The sequence below is a fragment of the Vigna umbellata genome, chromosome 10 (genome assembly GCF_029865625.1).
Source record: "Vigna umbellata cultivar VRB3 chromosome 10, Vumbellata_1.0, whole genome shotgun sequence".
Taxonomy (NCBI): Eukaryota; Viridiplantae; Streptophyta; class Magnoliopsida; order Fabales; family Fabaceae; genus Vigna; species Vigna umbellata.
In genome coordinates this window covers 15377684-15402220 of record NC_142174.1, presented here as the reverse complement: position 1 = coordinate 15402220, position 24537 = coordinate 15377684, and the positions used below count along the sequence as shown (strand labels likewise).

Below are 24537 nucleotides of genomic sequence, written 5' to 3'. Positions count from 1 at the left end.
CTCGAATTTTTGTTTCTTAAAAATGACAAATCAAATATAGAAAGACAAAAAATTAACATCTTTAAGAAAAAAGACTGTTATAAAAGTGCATTCCTATAGTAACGATATTTATGCTTTGTCTTCTTTGTTGAAGAGTTACAGTGAAAGAAATTAGTCTTCTTGATAAATAAACATAATTTGTCATAAAAAGAACTTATCATAATGCCACTGAATATCAAATTCAAAATTAAAATAACATACAGATTCTGAATCATGCCATGAGAAACATCCCCTTCAATCAAAGGAAAAAAGGTCGCACCTCATACAGAGTAGGAGATGATATGGCTCCCTCCCCAATTTATGTTACATTTTTTTTTTAGATACGAAATTTCCTGTACGCGACAAGTAAAGGGAAACGGTGGGAAATGAACAAGAAAAGAGACAATTTTTCTATTCTTCCATCAGAAAAGAAAAGAGGATAAATATATTATTAGTCGATCTCAAAACCTACTTTTCATTTAGCCATCTGGCAAAGTTACTTACCAGTCGATGTTGAGACAGATCATCACTTGCATATCCAATTGGCTTCCATGATATTGTCAAAGGTAGGAATCATAAAGCTTACAAGCCAGCCTCGTTGATTTCCCACGAGAACGAAACATGTTAAAGATACGTGACTCGTTCTGTTAAAAAATGCTGCATACTTAAGATTAAATGATAGAAGAACATGTTTCAACAATGCACCAGTTTAGACACCGAATACAGAAAAGATAGAATAACAAAGAAATCTTAATCAAGCAAATAAACTAAAAGATGCAGTAAACATGGGTATAGTATAAACAAAAAAATGTTCCAAAAAATGCCCAGATCACCATGTAAAAACTACTGAATGATCAAAGATTAACACGTCTCAGTATATATCACCTCTTACCACTTGATATCTCCCACACATCCGAATCTTAGAACATCAAGTTTGAAGAGTCGAAATAGAACGGTGAACAACGTACAAGAATGGAGCATTAAAAATGAATAAGAGGATGATGAAATTAAGAATATCACCTAGTTTTCCCGAGTCTTAGTAAGTGAAGATTAAAGTCTGAAGTAAACACTTGGAGAAGATTGCTTCAAATGCAACCTTTGAACAATTAACGAGGAATTACAATGAAGTCAAATTCCATGATGTAATAGAACACCTAATAACTGGTATATAAGAGACACTGTACACATAATTAGAGAGAAAATATATAAATATAAGCATAACAACCAATTAATTGCCCAGAAGATAGCACATGGAGGGGATTGCAATTGCATCTGTAATTCTTTAAGGTGGTTGTCGAGAACAAATCAAGCTTTTCCAAATCCGAGAGTAAGCTCCAAATCATCCATTCCCACCTCGTGTATTCTCTCACCCTCCCAAGGCTTCACTCTTCCATGCTCGAAGTCAAAATCGGACACTCCTCTGCCTATCTCCGCAACGGAACCCCACTGTACGCCCTCCTGAGCAGGGATCTGGTGTATAGCGGGTTTCATGAGGTTGAAGGTAGGGGAAGGGGGACCGGCGGCGGTCTGGCCCTGAAAACTAACCCAACGGCCGGAGGCAGAGTCGACGGTGGAAGCGTCGGACTCGTCGCACTCGGGGATGGTGGAAGTCGCGACGTGGTGGCGGCGCGAGGGGCTGGAGGGGGCGGAGGTGGCGAAAAGAGGGTGGCGGAAGGAGGCGTTGGAGAGGGAATCGAAGTCAGCCTTGCGCTTGGAGGTTCGGGGAGAGGAAAGAGGTGGGGTGACAGGGGCGCTGTTGGATATCCTGAGAGGGGGAAGGTTGGCGGGGATTGAAGTTATGTTGCGGATGAATGGGATGAGAAAGGAAGAGGGGTTTGCGTCAATGCGAGTGGGGCTGGGGAAGGAGGAAGAGGTTGGACTAGCGTGGTAGGAAGGCACTGGACTCGGGAATGACGAAGATTGTGGACTTGGCTGAATCGAAGAACACGCGCTTATGTTGGGTGGAGTGCCTCCAATCTCACTTCCCGTGGGTCTCCTGCATCCCTGTGTCAACATAAATGGTAATAATTAATTATCCATTATCGTGGAGAAAGAGTGATCGCAGATCTGAGCCTGTGATGTGATGAGACGAGTGATTATCGAGTTTTACCTTTCTGTAGGTAGTGCCGTCTTCTTCCACGATCCAACCAGCTTCTGAGCAGAGAGCCTTGAGGACCTCGTTGTTGTCGCAGTGTTTGGGAAGCTTGTAGTTACCCTGAGCTCGAAGGCCGGCGTAGATCTTGGCAGCAATCGCTCTCCGTCTTCTCTCTCTCCTCTTGTTGTTCTCCCTCTCCTTCCACGTGGGCATCCTTCCCGTCGATCCGCCTCCGGTCATCGTTCCGGCCAACACTAGCCCGCTCCGCTTCCCTCTGAACGTCAGAAGAAGTACAGAAATTGTGTGTATGCTTGTGCCTATGTGACCGGAACAAAACCTAGGCGAGGTTGATTCAAGTTTCTTTGTGGTATTGCAGATGAAGAAGAGGAAATGGAAAGGTTGCTTCCCTTTTAGATTCTTCTCTTCTCTCTCCCACCCTTTTCACACTGCCGTAGTTTTCACTTCATTAACTCTATTTTCTTTTTCCTTTTCCTTTTCACTACCACATATATATTCTTCCCATCCATACAACGTAGGAGAACGGAAGAGACACGGACCCCACGCAAGGGGATCAAGATGAATAATATTACCATACTGGTAATGATAAAAATGGCTCTTAATACATTCTCAATATATATTTACAAAAGACACTCTGCATTTTTATTTGATCCAAACTACATATTATACCGTTAAGGATAAGCCGTTAAGTTCTCTAACTAATACTCTACTAAGCAACAATACGTTTTTTATATAGTTTAATTTACTAATCAAATCCTAATTAACTGCAGGAAAAACATATCCTGGTTTTAGTATTTAATTAATAGAAATTGAACAGAAATATACACATTAAATTCATTCGAATTTTTAATATGTTTGTTTAATGATTGAGAAGATTGTTAAAAAAAGTTGATTGGGATAATTTAGAATCCTTTTGTGTGCATACATATTTTCATTTCTTTTTCCTATTTGCCAATTATTAATATTACAAACCTACGTGATAAAAAGTATCCATAATTTGAAGAAATATAATTTTATTTAGCTTTTCCATTTAACTGTGAATTTGGATTTGTTCTTTATGTTTAAAATAATTTCTTACTCAAAACTAATGAGAAATGTTTCAAAAGAATCACAAGTAATACACCAAACGTACAAATCCGAAAATGATTTTGTTATAAATATCACGTAAATGAGCTTTTTTTCTTTCGCATAGGATTGTGTTTTTCAATGCACGTGATTAAAAGTTAATACTAATCAACGCGATGAAAGAATTCAATCTCTACTAATTATGTCGTGTCTTTTTTTCTTCGGTGATAGGTTGAAATAAATTTGCAAATCTTTACAATAAATTATTAACATCTGTGTTCTTTACATTTTCTTAAAAAGTTTGTCTCTAGTTTTTTTTATTACTTCTTTTAAATTTGTCCGAAAACAAACAAGGTGTTCAGGCTGGAATACACTAAGGCTCTGTTCTTTTGAGTGGATTTGAGAGGATGGATTTGAGGGGATTTGAGAGGATTTGAAGATAATTTTTTTTGTCATTTATTTGAGTGAATTTGAAGGTAAATGAGAGTGAATTTGGAAATCATTTTTTTTAATTTGTCATGTCAATACAAATCTATACTAATTCTCACAAATTTTATTTCCAAATTCACTCTCATTTACTTCCAAATTCACTCAAATAAACGACAAAAAAAATTATCTTCAAATTCTCTCAAATCCCCTCAAATCCATCCTCTCAAATCCACTCAAAAGAACAGGGCCTAAAAGATATAAAAGGATGCTCAAACAATTAGTTGGAACGCGTGGAGCCCATAGGACTGGGCAGCATAAAAAAAGTAACAGTGTGACGAGGAAGTAGTGAAATAGTAAATGCAAGGAAATTTAGGAAAATGAATTAAAAAGGTAGGATGGTTGTGATGTTTTGAAGTAAAATGAAATTAATGTAATATAATGGTGGTGGAATTTGATTTTAAGTGGCGTGGCGTGGAAAATGAAGTTTGTTGAAATAGGAAATATAGCATGGGTGACCTAACACACCTTCCCTTCATGGAAGGCACATGAGATGTTGGTTAGAAATTAGCATCCTTACATCCTTACAGTGTAGACCTGTAGCTCAATCACGGATACCACAGTCCACTTCTGCGGCGAGGACTTCCCCACATGAGTCATACCAAATACAGGGGGGCCCTCCCTACACCTAATGGTGAGGTGCCCTATACCCTAGGTCCGCCACACACCACGCCACATTAAAATATAAAAATATTCAACGAATATGTTCCGGACAGCAGTGTCAGTTAAAAAAATATATATACTGATGGAAGGAATCGAAATTTACAAACAAAACTGACAGAGATTTCTTATATGTGATTTGCGACTCTGGGTATCATGTAAACATTGTTTCTTCTGCTTTTGTCACGTTGATTTGGTAAGAAAACCACCCAAAAATTTGGTGGTGGTACAATTACTGGTAGTAGTGTTGTACAGTAACAAGACGGGTCAAAGTAACGTTGCAGCCCACATGCAAATAAATAAAATAAATTTGTTTCGGATCAGAACCGCCCCCAAAATGGGACCCGTGTAGATATACGCATCCCTATCGTTGTCTATATTGGTTTCAATTAATACCGGAAAACCCAGAAGAAGTGCACGATCGCTTCTCATTTTTATATCATTTTAGACAATACTCCGTCATATAAATTATTTATGACCAAACGGAATAACCATAAATTTCAATTCAGAATAAATATAAAACGTTCACACGTGAAACGAAACACGTAAACACCTCCCCCATTATTGCACACCAGTTCGTATAATGTGTGGATGGTCCCACTGCCCGTGCCAAAGGTTCATGCATCCTGTTGGATTGGATGGATATATAATATACTTCTCTCCAACCGTATACCGTGAATAATTAATAGTAAAACGCAGCGTTTATTTGAATAGTTAAATTAAATTAAGTTTGATCAGTATGGTATAGGCAGACACGAATTAAGAAGAAGGCGATGATTGGGAACATGCCCCGTTCTCCGGTAATTGGGGATTGGTCTGACGTGACGTGATGTTTAGTTGGAAGGAGCACAGATACGGACAAACCAGGAAATGAGAGAGTGTGGGATGGGACCCATCCAACGAGAGTTGAGTCGGCTCCACACGTGCGACACAGAAACCCATAATAAAGAAAGTCACAGCGTGGGTGGGACTTGGGAAAAAACTGAAATGGTTGGGGGGACCACCTTTGACGTGTCGACCGGTGTGGTTGTAACACTACAATGCGGTCCCTCTCTCTCTCTCTCTCTCTCTCTCTGGCACATACAGAGGATTCCCACGGCTCGGCGCGCCAATCCATTCTTTTCATGGTACAGTACCCACGAGATTAGATGCTCTCATGATTTCTGATTCACTTTCACTCTTCTGCCCTCTTCCTCAAGTCAATTTTCCAGAGTTGTTCAAACTTCAATTCCTCAACACACCTTTCGATTTTAGATCACAAATACAAATTAACTTTGACTAACTTTCATGCCTCTTTCTTAATAAATCATCTTACTATTATCTTCTTTTCCGTATCTCTTCATTTTTTTAATTATGTTAAATGGATCTCACTCCTCTCTTCTCTCCCCTCCATGAATTCAACCAACCAATCTAAACCAAACATTCATATCTTTCTCTTCCTTTCCTCTCCTCCTCGTTAAAAAAACCTAGTTTTGTCTTTCTGCTTCTTCTTTAAATAAATTTCGCCAAAACCAAAATACTCATGCTTTCCTTTTTCTTTTCTTACTCTTTTATAAAAATGGAGAAGATTGTTATTAATTAAAAAATATAAAATTCTTTAAAATACAAATTATTTGTATGTCGAGGTTAAGTCTTCGTTCGGAAATAATATTTAAATTACAAGTTTAAATATTTTATCTTTATCATTTGATTAAGTGAGATGTTACTTAAAAGATAAGCTGAGTCGGTGTTACTTGAAAAAAAACATTTTAATATTAAAGTTAGTGTTTATTGAAAAACTCTAATAATAAATGCGTAATAAAAAATAATTCACAACTTAAATCTATATTTATAAATTTTGAGATGAATTTCTGATTAATGATAATTTAATTAAAGTTCAAATAGTAATAACCTAATTTAGAATTAATATAATTATTTTCTTTGTTAATTTTTTTTTTGTAGTTTACTTATCATTTTACATGGTACTCCGTGACCGTGCATGGTTAACCACAACTATATTGTAAAGTATGTATAGTATACATTATTCTATTTGATAAAACTGATTTTTTAAAATATATTGTTAGTCAAACCTAGGAAACTTAATTATTATAAATTGTAAGTGATTACTACTCTTCAACTCCTCCCGTTATGTTTGTTTATTTTTCAAATCTTGACTAACTGCAAAACTTGCCATTCAAGAAACACGTAATGTCCAAGAAAAGCGTTTGATCAGTGATAAATGAAAATTGGAAACTGTTCATTAGTAACCTAAAGATATTGGGTGGAAAATTTAAAATGTTTTTATTGAAAATATGATATTTAATAATATCAAATTAAGTTTTGGATGATTTTCAATATAAACATTTATTTGATATTTTGTCCCATAAAGACATATCCAAACTAAATAAATGTGAAGACTACGGACGGTACAAATAATAATAATAAAAGTAAGAGCAATAAAATAAGGTAGGGCGTAAGACTTTGCACACGTGCGTTAGAAAGGAACCAACGGGAACCGTGTGGGAACCACGGGCACGTGCCCTCTAGTCTGTTGAATTATATGCTAGATCCTTGTCTCAATTTATTTATCTTATTTAAATTAATACATAGTACATTTTAAGAAGACAACTGGTAGTTATATTAATTTTCCGCAATAAAATATTTTGATCTAGCTCGTATATTCTAATTGTTTAGCAGTATCTTACAAAATTATTAAGAAAACTAAGATATAAAATGAAAAATCGTGCCTTTATGCTTGTTAGAGAGTGGAATTTTCATTTGCCAGCAATTAAAGATATTTTCGATAAAATAGCTGAAATTTGAAAAAATAAAAAATTAAGTCACATCACATACACTCTTTGTATGTGGTGTTTCCAAGACGACCAGGTCTACAATAGCGGAGGAGAGCACGTGGGGCTGAGGGTCCCACACAGATGGATTGATTGAGTCGTGAGCTCCATAAATGTGAGAGATCACACTTTTAACAAAAATAAAAAATCAACGAAAATAATGCCTATTTTGTATCCATCGGTGATGGAATTCAAGAATTTTAAGTCTTATATAAAAATAAAAAAATAGAATAATATATAATCCATTACTTTAAAGTTTTAGATAAAAAAAATTATTAATTTTTTATATAATTAATTCAGATGTTATCAGTGTGCATGTGAAAAAAAAGACCCAACAATTAGGACACTGTTTCTTTTCCTCCCCTTCGCCGCAATGTTAAAACTGCTCCGAATCAAACTTTTCTTTCTCTTTATTTTCACCTATCTATCCATTTAAACCTTGTCAAATTTCTTTTTATGTTTACCGCTTTCTATGCTTTGTTTTAAATAAAGCATCACAATGTTTAATTTATTTCTATATTTACACTTTTTATATATTTATTTATTATATTATTGTAAAAGAATTAATAAATCATTATATTGATATTAATAAATTTTAAAAATATTATAATCAAAATTTAAATTTGTCACAGTTTAAATTTATCTTTCATTTTAAATTTTTTTAATTTTAGTATACAATAAAAAATCACAATAAATATTTTTTTAAAGTACTAACTTAACTGAGTTTTCTTTTAAAATTTATTATCAATGAAGTTAAAAAAATATAAAGATTAAAACAAATTAAAAATCCAATTATAAATATCAAATTACTCATTAAACTCGTATTATAATTTTTTAATAAAAATATAATTAAAATTAACGTTTTCAATTACATAGAGCCTTTTTACTTATATGGTCTTCGATTTAAGATACTAAAATTTATGAACTTAAGCAAAAAAATTGATATCTAACCAGATAAAATAAATTCAAAATAAATTTGATTACATGGATTGGGTTAGAAAAACAGATAATATAGGTAAATAAAAGTATTGAATAGCACATTAGAATTGTATATATTTCTTATTAAACATGAATTTATTTTTTAATATTTATAAATTTATAAATATATTTTAAATTTTACTCTTGATACTGTATATTTTTTTTTGTTTAAATTCAATATAAACTTTAAAACCATAATTCATTATAACAATTACTATTAAAAGCACACATATCATTTTAAATTAAAAATTCATTATATTTATTTTATTTATTCAAAAAATATATATATTTTTAAATAATTAACTTAATATAAACCCATAATATGAATAACTCGCACGAATAAACCGATCATCAAACAACTGGTATGAAATTAATTCAATAAATATTAAATTATCATACATAAATTTAAAAATATAAAATCCGAAATCCAATCCTTACTCGAGCCTTATAATGTTTTGAGGTGAGTGGCTGAAAACCCCATGCGAAATTGAATGCGTTCTGATAGCCTTTAATGGCAGGAAACTACAGCGCAAGCCTAGAGTGAGATTTTACAGACAATTTGAAGAAAACACTTTTCATAAACACTCAACTACCCAATTTTCTTCTGGGCCTATGTTAGCCTGTGATGAAAAAAGAAAACTACACCTCTCAATTTTTACTAGTATATCTTCTTCTTTTTTATGTTTTTTGAAATTTAGAAATTATATTTCAGAAATATTAAACTTTTAATCCAAAAAGTAATTTTAAAAATGGATCCAAATTTAAAAATATAATTTTTCAAAAGTTAATTTTAATACATTCCTGCGGTATTTTGTAAAGTAATATTGTACATTATAGATATTTGAATTTCTATGCTGACAAAAAAGTAGTGTTGTCAAAATGAGTTGAAATCCGTGAGCCAATCCGACTTATCACAGCTTTGAGTCGGGTTGGATTGAAAAAAATGTGAAAATTTTGATGCTGAGTCAATTTTGACTCGACTCGCTAAGAACCTGGCGCACCAACCAACCTATATTTTTTTAACATTTAAATTGTTTACACATTTAACAAATTCTTATTCAAATGTTAATTGAAAAACGCGTTTAAAACGTAAAATAAACTTAATAAAATTTGATTAAAAAAATGAAATTTATACAATTATGAAAAATGGGGGATTAAATTGATTCAAAATTTAAAAAAAAACTAATTCTAATTTTCATACAAAGTTAATGATCAAAATTATATTTAACCCTAAAAATATGAATAAATCTGAAATATTTTTCAGGCCCAATCCTTTAATGTCCTTTTTGTCAACAGCGAGAGGGGAAACTTCAAAACCGTGAAGCCCAAATTTTTGACAGATCGTGATATCACGAGCTGGCCCTCTTTCAACAAACCCATAGACAAATTACAGCAACAGATTAAAGTTTACTAAATAATATCTATGTAAAAGGATTGTATCATTAATCAGTCAGTATTTTTAATGACTTATAAAATAATTTTTATAATTTAAGAAATATATAATAGATGATAATGTTTTATTTTTATATGCTATTAATGCATATCTATTTATTAAAATATAGTTATTTGGGAGAAAATATTTGCTAATTTATAATTGAAGAGAGGAAATAAAAATTAAACGTGATTAAATAGAAAATTCAACCAAGTTTGTAAGTCATTTTCATCTGTTTATTATATAATAACTACAATTAAGGGATTAAAAATGTGTACAGTATTTGTTGGCCCAATTATCTTGCTACAGTTATTGGCTGTTACCATCAGTTTTGTTTACTTTTTTCGACTGTATGGTCTCCAATCGTTTCTGTAAGCTATCGTGTGCCGCCTACACGAGATAAGAACAATTAAGAAGAAAATATAAATAATATTTTTAAATTATTGTTAAAATTATAAAAAAAATATAGAAACTTTTACCTATGTAACAATAAAAAATTTATTTAATAATATCCTTAAAATTCGGATAAAAAATTAATATCCTTAAAAAATGAATTAGGCACAGACCTAACGTAGGTAACACGTTGCTTCGCAGGACCAGCACGAGAAAATGAAATTGAATCCACTTCGATCCGAATATACATATATTTAATTTATTGTTTAAAACTAGAAAATTCAGCAGAAATAATGTTGGCAATAAATATATATATATATATATATATATATATATATATATATATATATATATATATATATATATATATATGGGGTTTGCTAACGCACGCCTGTTTTTACATTTTAGTAATGTGTACCGGATTTTAGTAGACAAAAATACCCGGATTCTAAGTTTTAAAGTTAAGGGTATTTTAATAATTTTCATTCTCAAAACTTAAAAAAAAAAGAAACCCCCAAACCCGTACTCACCTCTCTTATTCCTCTCAATCCTTTCTCTTTCATCTCTCTCACTCCAATCTTTTCTTTGTCATCCCTACTGTAGCCCCAATTGAAAAAAATCAGAAACATTTGCCATTAAACACTCGTTTTTTTAGAGATGATGATTCAACATATGCAGATGATGAAATTAGAGAGGTTAGTGAAGATGGTGAAAATGAAGAGATCTTGAATGAATCTTTGCCTGAAGGTGAATATGTCAATTACTCAACTCTTTACAAAGAAAAATTGTTTAAATGCAAATGTTTCTGATTTTTTCATTGAAAGGGATGAGAGAGGTGAGTAAGGGTTTGGGGGTTTATTTTTTTTTTAAGTTTTGAGAATGAAAATTATTAAAATACCCTTAACCTTAAAACTTAGAATCCATATATATAGGGTATTTTTGTCTACTAAAATCCGGTACACATTGCTAAAAATGTACCAACTGAAAAACAGGAATACGCGTTAGCAAACCCTATTTATTGACATGTTCTTATATATAGACACACCTCACTAATTAAATTTTTTAAAAATAATAATCTCACATGAATTATTTTTTAAAATAAGAATTTGTTGAAAAAAGTAACCAATAAAAAAAATTAATATAACAGTGATGAAATAAGTAGGTGCGTACATTGACCTGAAGCAGCGTTGCATGAGTAAGAAACGATGGAGATGATAATGGCTGTGATTGAGACTTTATCATTTTACCTAGTTTCTTCCAAATATATTTATAGGTTAGTGTAGGGACCGATGCAACATCGTACATGGACAGTTTGATTTTGTGTTGTTGGCCTTTGGTTTGTTGATTTAGGATATAAAAATACTGATATTGTAAAACAAGAGCACGTGCATCGGAAGTTTCATTCAGGCTTTCTTCAGTTAAATCTGTTGATAGTTTGATACGTCAGATCCGCCATGGACGCAGCTTCGGAGGCCGTTGTCTGATTTCCGATTTCTTTGGTTTTCACTTGTAATGCGACTAAGTCCGACTCCAAGGCATAACCCTGTTCTTCCAACCAAATCTCCGATTCTCAGTCTCTCGTTCTCCAACCATGAAGTTAGTATTTTAACTTTTCTTCTCTCTCGAATCGATAAGACTGTATCAGTTAACTATGTTCATGCTCTGATTTTTGAAAAAAATGAAAATAAAATCCATAAGCTATTCATGTAACGAAGGAAACAAAGAAAAGGGGAAATATTGTAAATGAAATGAATATGTGGTTTGAGGATATTCTTATTGGAGCTGAGTCTAATTTATTAGGCACGTTTATTCTTCCATCTTTTTCGGCTTTCTGTTGAAATCTGCATAATCTTTAGCTTTCGACTTTTATTTGATTCGGACAAGTATTGAATTGAAGTATGTTTATGTCCACGAGACTCGTTCCACTTGTCAAAATAAAGTAAGCGAATTTAGTTTGAGGGTAATAAATATGTTTGCTCAATTCAAATTCATATATCTAACAAGACTTAAACTTTATCAGTGACTGAAATTTAGGGATCATTTGCAGCCTATGGTTCCTGCTGCACATAATAACATGACCTTGTTTAGGTTTATGGGGATAGTTGATTAATTACTCACCACTAGGACCAGAATATTGTATTGCTGTAGTTTCTAGCTAATGTATTGGGATTTTCTAAGCTAGGTTCTTCTTCAGGACCATGACATGTTGATGGCTTTGAATCTATCTATGTGCTTTAGAACCCTGTTCTTTTTTCCAATTACCAATCTTCCATGATTTGGATTAACTTTTAATTTTCTTAAATTTAGTTCTACAGAAACAATTTATGTTTTTAACTCAGGTTGACGCTGCTGTATTATATGACTAGAACTCAAACTTCATGGATTACAGCGCATATCCTATTTTTAGTCGACCAGCAATTTTCCTAAGGGAATTTTGAATCTAATTATATTTTCACCCTGTTTATACAGCATCATGAAATGAACATGACAGAAACTCCAAGGCAGTGAATTGAAGTAAAGAAACACAAACTTAATTAGGAAAAACCGACTTTTAGATCTTTCGTGTTAGGGGGATCCATTACAGTGGAGCCTATTTTTGAGGCACTTACACTGAGTAATTTATATCGTAGTTGGACCTTGGAAATTTGTTTTTATCCTGCTACAGTTAACATAGCTCTAGACAGAATTCTCTGCAAATTAGGCTTTGTTTGAAGTGGAATGTCTTATAAACATGCGACATTCAATTTTTATCAATATTCCTTTACAGGTTTCTTTGACTTGAAACACGGTACTTTAATAAAATTAGACTGCAATGTAGAAGCAGCAATTTAATGGTATTCTGGTCTAAAAACTGGCAGTTTTCCTTCATTCAAGGTTTCGAAATCCTGTTGCAACTTAGAACGGTCACTAGCAGTAGTTATAAGATGTCAGATAGATCTCTAATGAGATGCTCAAGGAAGAATTAGCAGTGACGTGCATCATCATGCTTAGCACTCTGCTCTAGTAAGACAGTGTTCCACATAATTAGTTAGATTTTAGAATTGAATGCATTATTATATGTATGCATTTGGTTTCATTAAGAAACATTTAAATTCGTGGCATTAAGAAAATGAGACCCTAGAAACCTCCAGGTCCTCATTCACACAATTATGTGTTACTCTTGCCCTTTTCTGCTCTAATTTCCTTTCTGCACCTGATTTGCGGCTATTGCTTACTTGTGGGTTATTCTTCCTTTATGTTTTTTTTTTGGTAGAACAAGACAGATCTTTGGTGTGTCTCTCTCCCTCATTCTTATCAACCTTGCTGCTATAATGGAGCGGGCGGATGAAAACCTTCTTCCATCTGTCTATAAAGAAGTTAGTGAAGCATTTAATGCCGGGCCATCTGACTTGGGTTACCTGACATTCATAAGAAACTTTGTTCAGGGACTGTCTTCTCCTCTGGCTGGTATACTCGTTATCCACTACGATCGCCCAACTGTTCTTGCTATGGGCACTTTCTGCTGGGCGTTATCTACAGCTGCTGTGGGTGTTTGCCACAGTTTTCTGCAGGTTTCATTCTGGAGAGCAATAAATGGCTTTGGTTTGGCAATTGTGATTCCAGCACTCCAGTCTTTCATTGCTGATAGCTACAGGGATGGAGTGAGAGGAACTGGGTTTGGATTGCTGAGTCTCATTGGTAACTTAGGAGGCATAGGAGGTGGTGTTCTGGCTACTGTCATGGCTGGAAAACAGTTTTGGGGCATAGAAGGATGGCGATGTGCATTCGTTTTGATGGCAACTTTGAGTGCATTAATTGGATTTCTTGTTTTACTGTACGTTGTTGACCCAGGAAAAAGATTTCCTACCACTCGAGATGCTAGTGAGAGTTCAGACAGGTAAATGACATTTTACTATTTCATGTGGCATTCAGCACAACTTATGGTACTTCTCGAACTCTTGACGGAAGTCTGTGTCTCCGAGCTATCTGTTATATTGCTTTCATCCTCATGAATAATAATGGGCAAATAACTGAATGTTTTGTATCTCTTCCTTTTGTAATTATTGGTAAATAATCTGCGTGTTTTTAGCAGAGATGACTCTATCTATAAAGGCAATGCTAGTGCAGCATCAATCTGGAAGGACTCTTGGGCAGCCACGAAAGCTGTGATAAAGGTGAAAACATTTCAAATAATCGTCTTACAGGGCATTATCGGGTCACTGCCGTGGACTGCCATGGTGTTCTTCACAATGTGGTTCGAACTAATTGGTGAGCATGAAGGAACTTTTGATCACACAATGATGCTATTAATGCAACATAGGAATTTGAAAAATCGTACTTTTCTAAAAGTTGTACTACAAATTAAGTCATTTATTGCCTTCTCAAAAAGTCTAAACTTTATCTTTATGAGGTCTGACGATTATGATCTGTACTATTTATGGAGGAAAAGTTTTTATCAACTTGGTTGACATGATCAGTTGACACTCTGCAGGTTTTGATAACAATACTTCGGCAACCCTCCTTGGTCTTTTTGCAATTGGATGTGCCATGGGATCTTTGATAGGTGGATCAATAGCTGATCGATTATCGCAAGTCTACCCTCATTCTGCTCGGACCATGTGCGCACAGTTCAGTGCCTTTATGGGCATTCCATTCTCATGGATTCTTCTCAGGGTGATCCCTCAGTCAGTAAGTAGTTTTCTTACCTTTTCTGTGACCCTCTTTATGATGGGTCTAACAATCAGCTGGAACGGTACGGCTGCAAATGCTCCTATGTTTGCTGAGGTAGTTCCTGTCAAGCACCGTACCATGATTTATGCATTTGATCGAGCTTTTGAAGTCTCGTTTTCTTCTATAGCGGCTCCACTGGTGGGGATTCTTTCTGAGAAAATGTTTGGCTATAACTCAAAGTCCGTTGATCCCATCAAAGGATCTTTACCAGAGGCGCTTGCCTTGTCAAAGGGCATTCTTTCTATGATGGCTGTTCCATTTGGTTTGTGTTGTTTATGCTACACCCCTCTATACTACATATTTAAGCAGGACCGTGAAAATGCTAGAATGCTTTCTGTGAAAGAGGAAGAGATGATGTGAGACTCACTTGTTTAAGACTGATAGATCATGTCAAAGGAGCCCTCTAACTCTCTGCTTGTGAACTGGGTCCCTATTTAATTGGAATTTAAATCTCCTAAAAAACGTGGAATCATCTTCCGCAGTACACACGAAACCAGTGAGACCTACTCCGAACAATGACCTCATTTTGATTTTAGGAATCCAGATTAATCATGCTCTCATTGTGCCGTCGTGGCTAGGCTTCTTACTGAGGATTGAACTAGTTTCTGACTTAGCCATTGCTTATTCTTGACATGGTATATCTAGCTGAATGATCAGAAATTTCAGGAATTTAGGATAATGAAACAGGCCTACACATTTATGTGTTCAGATTGTTTTCCCACGATTGTACCCTATAAAATATACACAACTAAATTTGTATGTTTGGTTCAACTACACGAAAGAATCTCAATGACAATGAAGCACTTTTTGAATGAATTCAAGTTTTCCTATTGTTCACTAAGAAGAAACACACGACCTCGAGATAATCATCAAGCACAGACGTCTATCGAAAACCATAAAAAGAAACTACTAGGTAGTCAAATCAACAAGTCTTTACATGTTTGAGTAATAATAGAAACAAAATACCTGGTCAGTTAATTTGAATTTGTTTATTTTTATTGGACTTTTGACAGTAAGAGACAGAATAGTTTGAGTGAAGCAAGTTTGAGAGTTTACAGAGAGAAAAAGGAGCAGGAAATAATCATAAAATGCTTTAGAAGACGTTGAGCCCTGTAAAAGTAATGCAAGGAAAATAAAATTCTAACATAAACAGCTGAACTCATTTTCTGCTTGGTCCCCTTTAGAATAATACGTCAACATTCAATAAAGCACAGGTTACAATAACATTCCACTTGTTTGGCTTTAAACGCACTTGGTGATCTTAGGAACTTGGCCTGTTGCTCCACCAAGAAAAATAACAGCACTGACAAAGAAAAATTCAATTCTTTGATTTTACAAAACAAGGGCCTCCAAGCATTGATGACATTTGAACAGGAACTGAAGGCACTGAGCAAAGGTCTAAATACAACGAGGGAAAAAGGTTTGCCCCACATACCCTCCTGACATTGCCCTCCTAACATTAGATTCAAACAACCTTGGGTTCCCTCTCAACACAGCAGCGGCATCGTGATTCAGTGGATCCTCATAATTTGGTTCCTGCACACCAGATGAAAGAAAAGATTATTGTCAATTCAAAAGAGGAAAAAAACCAAAACCAAAACCAGAAAAACCCGCAGTCATACCGTGAAGAGATGATACAAGCCATAGATGACAGTGTTTATATTAAGGACAGGTTTCCAATCTTCTCGTAAGATGTTTAGACAAACATTTCCTTCCAAGTCAATATTTGGATGATAGACCTGCACATTCGAGACAATGCTACAAATAAATTTATGATGTTGAAACAGAACATGAGAATGATCCGCTTACCAAAACTAAAATTAAATCCGCTGTGTATTTTTACAATGCACAAATTAGAGTAAAAAAATAATCAAGTCCATCCTACCTTTGTCTTGCACTTAACCTTTGGCGCTTCATGTGGATAGATGGGAGACACTTGAAAAGAAAACAAAAATGTGCCACATCTGTAACAACAGACAAGGATATTGGAGATCAGTGAGCTTTTTCTCAAAAGGTTTCTTCATATTGCAAGCACGGTAAAGATCTTACCGGATTGAAAGTTTTTACTTATCATTTAAAAAGAAAACACATATGATGAACAAATAAGAGGGACTTGAATTCCTTCAACAAGAATCAATTAATGTTTGAAAGCAGAGTTGAAAATTGTATGAAATTTCCTTACATGTAATATCCATCATCGGGTCGAATTGAAACTTCGAAGTTCATCAGGTCATCTTTTCCGTTGGGGAAATGTATGGTACAAGATTGTGGTAGATTCAGCTCACTTATATCTGAAAGATGTAAATACAAAACTGTTATGACAACTTTCATAACAAAATAAATGGCAAAAACTATAGGCTCAGGAAAGGTGATACAAGAAACGTCCCAGAACAGCAACTAAAAAACCAAGGTACAAGAGAAACATTTAACAATTACTAAACCTTTGCAGGATAGCGGCCCATAAGCTGAAGAAGAGTATGTAAATATTATCATGCTTCTAGTGATCAGATAAGTCTTTTGTTTATCAAATAGTGAAAAGAAACTAATTTCATGGTCATGTAAACTGAATTACATACTTCAAGATAAAAGCATTCCTTAATCAAATATACAGTTGAATACAACGAGGGACTAATTGAAACCACGTTCTCAGTCAGTCCACAAAGAAAATAAGTTAATTTCATTGTTATTAAAGCCACCAGACCAACCTGTTCAACTTGTTCAACCCTAAATCAGTCACCGATCCCACACAAAAAACTAACTAATTAAACACAGCCTGCTCAGTCCCATGAAGAAAAAGAGGTTAATTTCATAGTTATTATAACCAACCAGTTCAACTGTAAACCAGTCACTGGTCCCTAAAATAACTACAAAAAACTGCTCTAAAATTGAACAGGCGGGAAACTGGCAGAATCAGTCATAAACCGCTCATCGTTTTGCATGTTTAAAACTGATTTATAGGATGTCATGCAGTTGTTGTCCTCATATGCAGAGTTTAGAAATAGCCATCTGTTTTTATGAGAAGTGATTTTCACCATGAAACAGCCTATTTAGAACTCAAAGTTACGTGGGTTAAATATCTTAAACACAATGTCTCATCAAAGCACCTTCACACAAGGCACAGTAATACTTTGACAACATCATACCTCCCAGCTATCTCACAGTAACACTTTGCATGTTAAAACAATCTTGCACATTTTCACACAAGAAAATTTGACAACATCATACAATCAAGGGATGGAATTATACCTAATCTGAAACAACATATTGGTTCATAATACCTATTAGAACATATCTATTTAAAGTATTAAGCATTAACAGTTATATAATATATTTTATAGTAAATATAATTTTATAGTTATTCTAATAATTATTAGATTATATTTATTTTTATATTTTTCAACTTAATACTTAAAAATAGTAGTATTGGTTTAATTTAACACACATATTTTTAAAAATACATAAAATTGTGTTCTGAGAATGAATATTAAGTTGTTATTTTCACATTGTTTAATATCTTTTACGAAAATTTGAAAAACTAGTACTCAATTACTACAGGTTCCACCATGGTTAGACTATTAACCTTGAACTGGTGTTGAGATTGACTCAATGACTACTTTTCAAAACATTGGTTAATTTACTTAAAAACTATACTGCAGCATGAACTTGCTAAAGTTTCTTTTGATATCAGGTTTTTCCGTTTTATTTGTTAATATACTGAAATGTTAATAGTTCAAAAGTTATAATCCATCAACGGCAAAACTTTCATGTTCCCCCTATAACTAGGGGGAGATCCTACAGTATTTTATTGACAAAACGCAAGGTTTTATACTCCTCTGTTGTATACCACATTTCTTTTTAAGGGCCTCATCCCAAAAAGGACTAACACAAGTTTAATCTACATGTATTACAATATGTCCTTTTCATATTATAATTTCAGTCTAGAAAAATAATGTAAATTAGAGTTGGCTAAAAGTAATAGGCAAGAGTCTAGATTACCATAATCAAGAAGAGAATAGCACAAAAACCATCTTGCAAAACATCTGGACTTTACAACATGCAACAAGTTTATGATATTTAATAAGCAATTTGTCCCTTTAAAATTTTACTTCAGTTTGTTAGATCAGAAATAAAATATCTAACTCTAGACAATATTTCTGTAGAATATGCTTTTAATTTTCAACCTATGTAAACTCAGAATACCCAGTAACTGAAAAAATAAAGCTGGAAATCTTATATTTGTTATAATGTATCTGTTCATATTACTTCAGTCTTCTCCCCTGTCTGTGCCTCAAGACCAGGCCCCAGCAAAACTCCTGCCCCATTCAACATCAGGTTACAGAGGCAGTTTTTGCACTGAATTTTTATGGCTCACAGTATCTGATGTCCGATCAAAGTATAACATATTACCATTAGACCTCTCCTTTTCCTCTTGCACTCTACATTTTCATTGTTATAAAATTTTGGAATGCCACACAAATTGTACAAAGTAAAGCATGAAAGAGACACTCCAATTAATAAAAAGAAGAAAACCTTTGTGAAGACGCAACTCGCCAGCACTCTGCTTCTTAACGGGTGGTCCACCACTTGCATTTTCTGCAAGTTCTCTCTGTTTTTCCTTTACTTTAAAAAGTTTAATCATAGTCCTACAAAAATGATGTCAGCGCTCCAGCATTAGATCACATTTTATCACAGTCTACGAAATTATCCAAGAACAAGATCAATTTATTTCTACACCTTAGAAATTCATTGATGGTCAGGGAAGTATACCATCTTTCCCATTCTAAACATTTAGCCTTAAGCTCAATCATTTACATTAAAATGACAAAACAAGTATATTTACAAGCTTACCTAACAACCTTCTCCTTGGACAGCAATAAGACATTCACAAGTTTAACAGTTGAAACAGCTACTTTGTGCACTGATCTCACCCTTCTCTAAGAAGAATAACATCTATCATACTTTTAGGATAAAAATCCAAGGCAAAGAAGCATATTGAGCTACTCATTTACAATTCTTTATTTTCTTTTCTTTATTTTTTTACAAACTCGAATGATAGATTATCAAAAGGTCACCCTAAAAACAAAAATACAGTGGTCTATCACAGAACACTGCGATCTAGTAAATTAACTACGAGAAAATAAAACAATATAGAAATATTTTGAAAAATGTAGAATCCAACACAGTGGTAATCAAAGGTGGGCTAAATCGAGAATTGCTTGAAGCAATTGAAAAGGAAGCTAACAAAAAACCCTAAGGCAAAGAGATCGGGATCGGGAATAAGAAAGGAAATCAAAGATAAAGGGAACAAGAAAATGGAGAAAATACAATAATAAGAGAATAAGAAAAAGAAGATGAAAAAAAAAGGGATCAGATATGTGAGAAAGAAAGAACCTGACTGAAGATAAAACTCAAAGACGAAGAGATGAAAAACAGTTTCGGGGTTTTCGCAGCTCAGCTGCAGGCTCTGCACAACCTCAGTATCTTTCTAATTATTTTCCTTTTAGTCCCAAAAGAGCCTTCTTAATCATTCTATGGACTTATTTTTGCTGATGCATAAGGCATTTTCCTTTTTCTTTATTTTGTTGGAACAATAAGTTGCTTTTTTCAAACGCTGAAATTGGTCTTTTTTTATTCATTATTATTATCGTGGGTTTAATTTTTTCATGTGAAATGCTGTTTCATTTTATACATTTATATTAAAATATTTGGGTAGAAAGATGGAATTACCATATCTTTATTGATTAATAATGTAGAAATGTTATAATTGACCATGAATAGGAAGTACTCCCTTTTGAATTATCATAAATGTACATGGATGTCTTGTAACAAGAAGAAGTATAGTATAAGTTATTCAAAAAGATCCACTAAAAATAATTAACTAGGGATTCTAATTTTTTTTTTCTAAGTTTAGCTTAAGTGTAACATCCCAATAAATAGTAATTACCATTAATCAGAACTAATCACATTTACAGAAAATACAGTGCAGTCTTAATATTTACAACAGCTGCTCCAAAAGAAAACAGCACGTACAGCAATTTTTACAGTGCTCAGAATTTTTCTAAGATACCAAACCAGTTCTGGATGAACAATTCTGCAGTACTAAATACAGAACTTCCAAAATACAGCACAGAAAATCTAACATCTACTACGGAACTAGCCCCTACTGCTCAGATTTAACTTCAACTTCTACCAAGTTGGCGTCCTCCAAATTTTCTTCTTCTAGCATTGCTTCAAGGGGTGCCTCTCCATCTGCTCACATCCACAACGGATGATCATTGCATTGACAAGACGGACATACAAAACAGTAGACAATACAAGGAAATTGCAAGGGTAAGCTTAGGTAATTTAATTTAATACAATCAACATATTTTAACATAGCAAATCAATCATACATTTCATACAACATTAGACATATATCCACGCATACAGTAACTCATTCAGATTCTCATAATTAAAGACTGTCCGGACTGTATGATCCATGTATCTACAGGCGTTCCTGCACCCGGGTGATGTAGTAACTGGGATACCCTCAACAGCTGCCACCCGAGGTTAACCCTTATCAGCCCAAAGTACTATGTAGGACTAGGGCCTCCTGCCATTCCCACGCATGAACTACTCTCCTCTACATGAGGATGAGCAATCACGGAATATCAGGATGAACAGCCATCAGTAGCTTATCCATGGTCATACTACACTACTTCTCATATTCACATCATAGAGACGTTCCTCCTTGGAACGCTCATTCACAATTCATTCCAATCAAATTCATTCAAAACGTCATTCGCACATTATTATCCATTCCTCTTATTCAGATTTTCATTCTGTGTTCCACTCTCTTAATTTAAACAAAAGTTTATCATTTAATAAATCTAGATGATTGTATTACAGTACACTGCTATCACGTTTCTGAACAAAAGAAACGCACCATTATTCATTCACGGACGTTGATACAATTAACTAATTTAATTGAAATTGAGTCTAAAAGATCCAAATAATACTTAGGAAAATTCTAAGTATAAAGACTTGAGGTTAAATGAAAAGGACCATCACAGTTTAAATGAATTCAAATAAATAATCAGAGCATTAGTAAATTCGGAAACGAACACTGCCAGTCAAAGACCGAACGTTAATTAATAAATTGAACGAACGCTGTGAAGTTCGCTTACAAGCAATGATAAGGACGAGCGTTCAGTAGAAACTGAACACTGCTTAGGACGAACGCCAGGTCAATGACCGAGCACCAAATAGAACGAACGCGCATTTGAAAGAACGTTCGGTATCAGACCGAACGCTAACTAGGACGAACGCTCAATCTAAGACCAAGAGTTCATTTGGACGAACGCTCAGTATAATACTAAGCGCCACTTATGACGAACGCTGGTAAACAAAACCGAGCGTCCTAACTATACTTCACTTTATTTTCAATAATTGGACACGCTAGGCTAAGCCGAACGTTCACGCCTAACTCTTGACACCAATAACGCTCGTTCTTAATCAGAGTCCTTTCCAAATGAAAGAATCCTCATGCTAAGTGATGTTCCAGGGAAACCGAACGGTATAAGACCGTTCGATAACGAGCGTACAAGATCAATCAGAGAAGATAAGAATTTCCAGATTTTTCAAACAGATAATTTCACAGTTTTCATATGATTAGAACTTTAAAATTTCATCTTCACCATAAATCTCATACATTACAGAATTCATATTTTCATCTCATAAATCCAGACTCCAATCATATTCCAAATCATATATTACACATTCTGCATAAAATCCAACAATATTCATCATCTCATCAACCCGAATTATCCATTTTCAAGTGCAGACATATCAGCATCAACATACAGTTTCACACATTATCATTCATATACAACCAGTGCCACAGGCTCTTTCATACATACTCAAACATCAAATATTTCATGCATTTCAGACATCCAGTACACTTCATTACTGTCATGAACATCAAACCAGTATTAAATTAAATTACTAAAGCTTCCCTTACCTGGTCTAGCAGTGTACTTCCAATTGCTTAAGATTTTCTCTCGATCAATAACAGCTTTCTACCCAATGAATCACTCCACGATTTTCACTAAATCTAAGATACCAAAAATGACATAAGATTCAAACCTATAACCCATGCATGCAACCAGGATTTGGTTCGCATGACCTAAAACAGACAAGTGCAGGGACGAGAACTTACCAGTCCAGATTTTTTGGTTTTTGTTCGGTTCAAAACAATGCTCACAGTGCAGGGAAAGTTTCTACGGTGTCTGAAATGATATTGGAAGAGATGATGGTGAGTTATTTCGAAGAGGAGATGAAAGAGTGCAGAGAAAATGCAGAGAAGATGGAAGATCAGAATTCGAGAGGAAGATGATGATTGCATGTAAGGAAGAGAAGTGTTTTTCAGAGAAATCATTTTCTCTCCCTCGTCAAACGGTTGAGCAGTTACACACTGCCACCTGGTTTCCACTACAGCTTTTAGAAGCTTCCAAGATGACATATGGCATTCAGTGCATGCTGAGAGGAAGTGAGTGGATTTTGACGTGGCAAGGTGCAGTAAAAATGTGATCAGAGAATGGATTAGTGTGCATTAGTTTATCAGGTTCTCACATTCTCCCTAACCACAAAAATTTTCGTCCTCGAAAATTCTAAGGCTTACCAGGGAATAAATGCGGATACAATTCTCTCACAGTCTCTTCAACCTCCCATGTTGAGTCACCAGTCTTTGCATTCCACACCACTTTCACGAGACGAACATCCTTTCCTTTGTAGAGTCTGGTGCGGCTGTCTTCCACACAAACAGGTTGCATCTCCAGTGTTCGATCTGGACGAAGTTGGATGTCTTCTAATTCCAGTATGTGTGATGGATCAGCTATATATTTACGGAGTTGAGAAACATGAAAGACTGGATGAAGGTTGGACAGTTGAGGTGGTAAAGCCAATTCATACGCCACTGCTCCAATCTTCTTTAAAATTTGATAAGGTCCAACGTACTTGGGTGATAGTTTCTTTGGACGAAGAACTCTTCCCACACCAGTGATTGGATTCAACCTCAGAAATACGTGATCTCCAGCAGCGAATTCTAAGGGTCTTCTTCTCCTATCTGCATACGATTTCTGCCTGCTTTGAGAAGTCTTCAAACGTTCTTGAATCAGTTTCACCTTCTCAGTTGTTTGCTGGATTAATTCAGGTCCAGTTACTGCAGTTTCACCTTCTTGGAACCAACACAAAGGAGTTCTACACTTTCTTCCATAAAGAGCTTCAAACGGTGCCATTCCTATGCTTGCTTGAAAGCTATTGTTGTACGTGAATTCAACAAGCGGCAGAACCTCATCCCATACTCCCATATGGTCTATAACACAGGTCCTCAACAAGTCTTCAAGAGTCTGGATGGTTCGTTCAGATTGACCATCAGTCTGAGGGTGATAAGCAGAACTCATTTGCAGTTTGCTTCCCAATTCTCCTTGCAATGACTGCCAAAAACGAGATGTGAATCTCGTGTCTCGATCTGATATAATGCTTGAAGGAACTCCATGCAATCTAACAATCTCCTTAACGTATAATTTGGCCAAGTTTGTCATGGACATCTTCAAGTTAACAGCTAGGAAGTGAGCGCTCTTAGTTAATCTATCCACAATCACCCAAATTGAATCATGGTTTCGGACTGTTCGTGGCAGATGAGTCACGAAATCCATGGAGATGCTATCCCACTTCCATTCTGGAATTTCCAATGGCTGCAGCAATCCTCCTGGTCTTTGGTGTTCAGCCTTTGCACGTTGACAAGTTAAACAAGAAGACACAAAACGTGCAATGTCACTCTTCATTCCAGGCCACCAGAATGATAAACGAAGGTC

General features: G+C 34.7%; 3 protein-coding genes across 6 annotated transcripts; 1 reads left to right on the top strand and 2 right to left on the bottom strand.

Annotated features, from left to right (window-relative positions):
* Positions 1-998: 998 nt before the first annotated feature.
* Positions 999-2606, bottom strand: LOC124828078 (protein BZR1 homolog 1-like). The gene is made up of 2 exons (XM_047301294.2): positions 2129-2606; positions 999-2022 (listed from the first exon to the last, which is right to left on the bottom strand). The coding sequence occupies exons 1-2, from the start codon at positions 2351-2353 to the stop codon at positions 1324-1326; spliced, it is 924 nt and encodes a 307-aa protein (XP_047157250.2). The 5' UTR covers positions 2354-2606; the 3' UTR covers positions 999-1323.
* Positions 2607-11147: 8541 nt separating this feature from the next.
* Positions 11148-15499, top strand: LOC124828079 (Major facilitator superfamily protein). Of its 2 annotated transcripts, none has more exons than XM_047301295.2 (4): positions 11148-11569; positions 13227-13850; positions 14046-14221; positions 14445-15499. In XM_047301295.2, exons 1-4 carry the CDS (start codon positions 11565-11567, stop codon positions 15041-15043), a joined length of 1404 nt encoding a protein of 467 aa, XP_047157251.1. In that variant the 5' UTR covers positions 11148-11564; the 3' UTR covers positions 15044-15499. The 2 variants fall into 2 exon arrangements, with proteins under 2 accessions (XP_047157251.1, XP_087956062.1); XM_088099936.1 differs by having other exon boundaries at positions 14043-14221.
* A 303-nt stretch (positions 15500-15802) lies between these two features.
* On the bottom strand, positions 15803-20231 carry LOC124828080 (NEDD8-conjugating enzyme Ubc12-like). 3 transcript variants are annotated; one of them, XM_088101106.1, is made up of 7 exons: positions 20075-20228; positions 19532-19617; positions 19214-19326; positions 16866-16974; positions 16569-16647; positions 16306-16422; positions 15803-16219 (listed from the first exon to the last, which is right to left on the bottom strand). In XM_088101106.1, exons 3-7 carry the CDS (start codon positions 19320-19322, stop codon positions 16082-16084), a joined length of 552 nt encoding a protein of 183 aa, XP_087957232.1. In that variant the 5' UTR covers positions 19323-19326; positions 19532-19617; positions 20075-20228; the 3' UTR covers positions 15803-16081. The 3 variants fall into 3 exon arrangements, with proteins under 3 accessions (XP_087957232.1, XP_087957233.1, XP_047157253.1); XM_088101107.1 differs by having other exon boundaries at positions 19532-19612; positions 20075-20212; XM_047301297.2 differs by lacking the exon at positions 19532-19617 and having other exon boundaries at positions 20075-20231.
* Positions 20232-24537: the final 4306 nt, after the last annotated feature.

Bases quoted from the DNA above. Each gene is read 5' to 3' on its own strand.
- LOC124828078 (XM_047301294.2), bottom strand. From the start codon at position 2,353: ATGACCGGAGGCGGATCGACGGGAAGGATGCCCACGTGGAAGGAGAGG. The intron at 2,023-2,128 runs GTAAAACTCGAT...ATGTTGACACAG, and splicing joins ACGGCACTACCTACAGAAAG to GGATGCAGGAGACCCACGGG.
- LOC124828079 (XM_088099936.1), top strand. The intron at 13,851-14,042 runs GTAAATGACATT...GCGTGTTTTTAG, and splicing joins GCTAGTGAGAGTTCAGACAG to CAGAGATGACTCTATCTATA. The intron at 14,222-14,444 runs GTGAGCATGAAG...GACACTCTGCAG, and splicing joins AATGTGGTTCGAACTAATTG to GTTTTGATAACAATACTTCG.
- LOC124828080 (XM_047301297.2), bottom strand. From the start codon at position 19,322: ATGATTAAACTTTTTAAAGTAAAGGAAAAACAGAGAGAACTTGCAGAA. The intron at 16,423-16,568 runs GTAGGATGGACT...TCGAATGTGCAG, and splicing joins AGGTTAAGTGCAAGACAAAG to GTCTATCATCCAAATATTGA. The intron at 16,220-16,305 runs GTATGACTGCGG...TCTGGTGTGCAG, and splicing joins GCTTGTATCATCTCTTCACG to GAACCAAATTATGAGGATCC.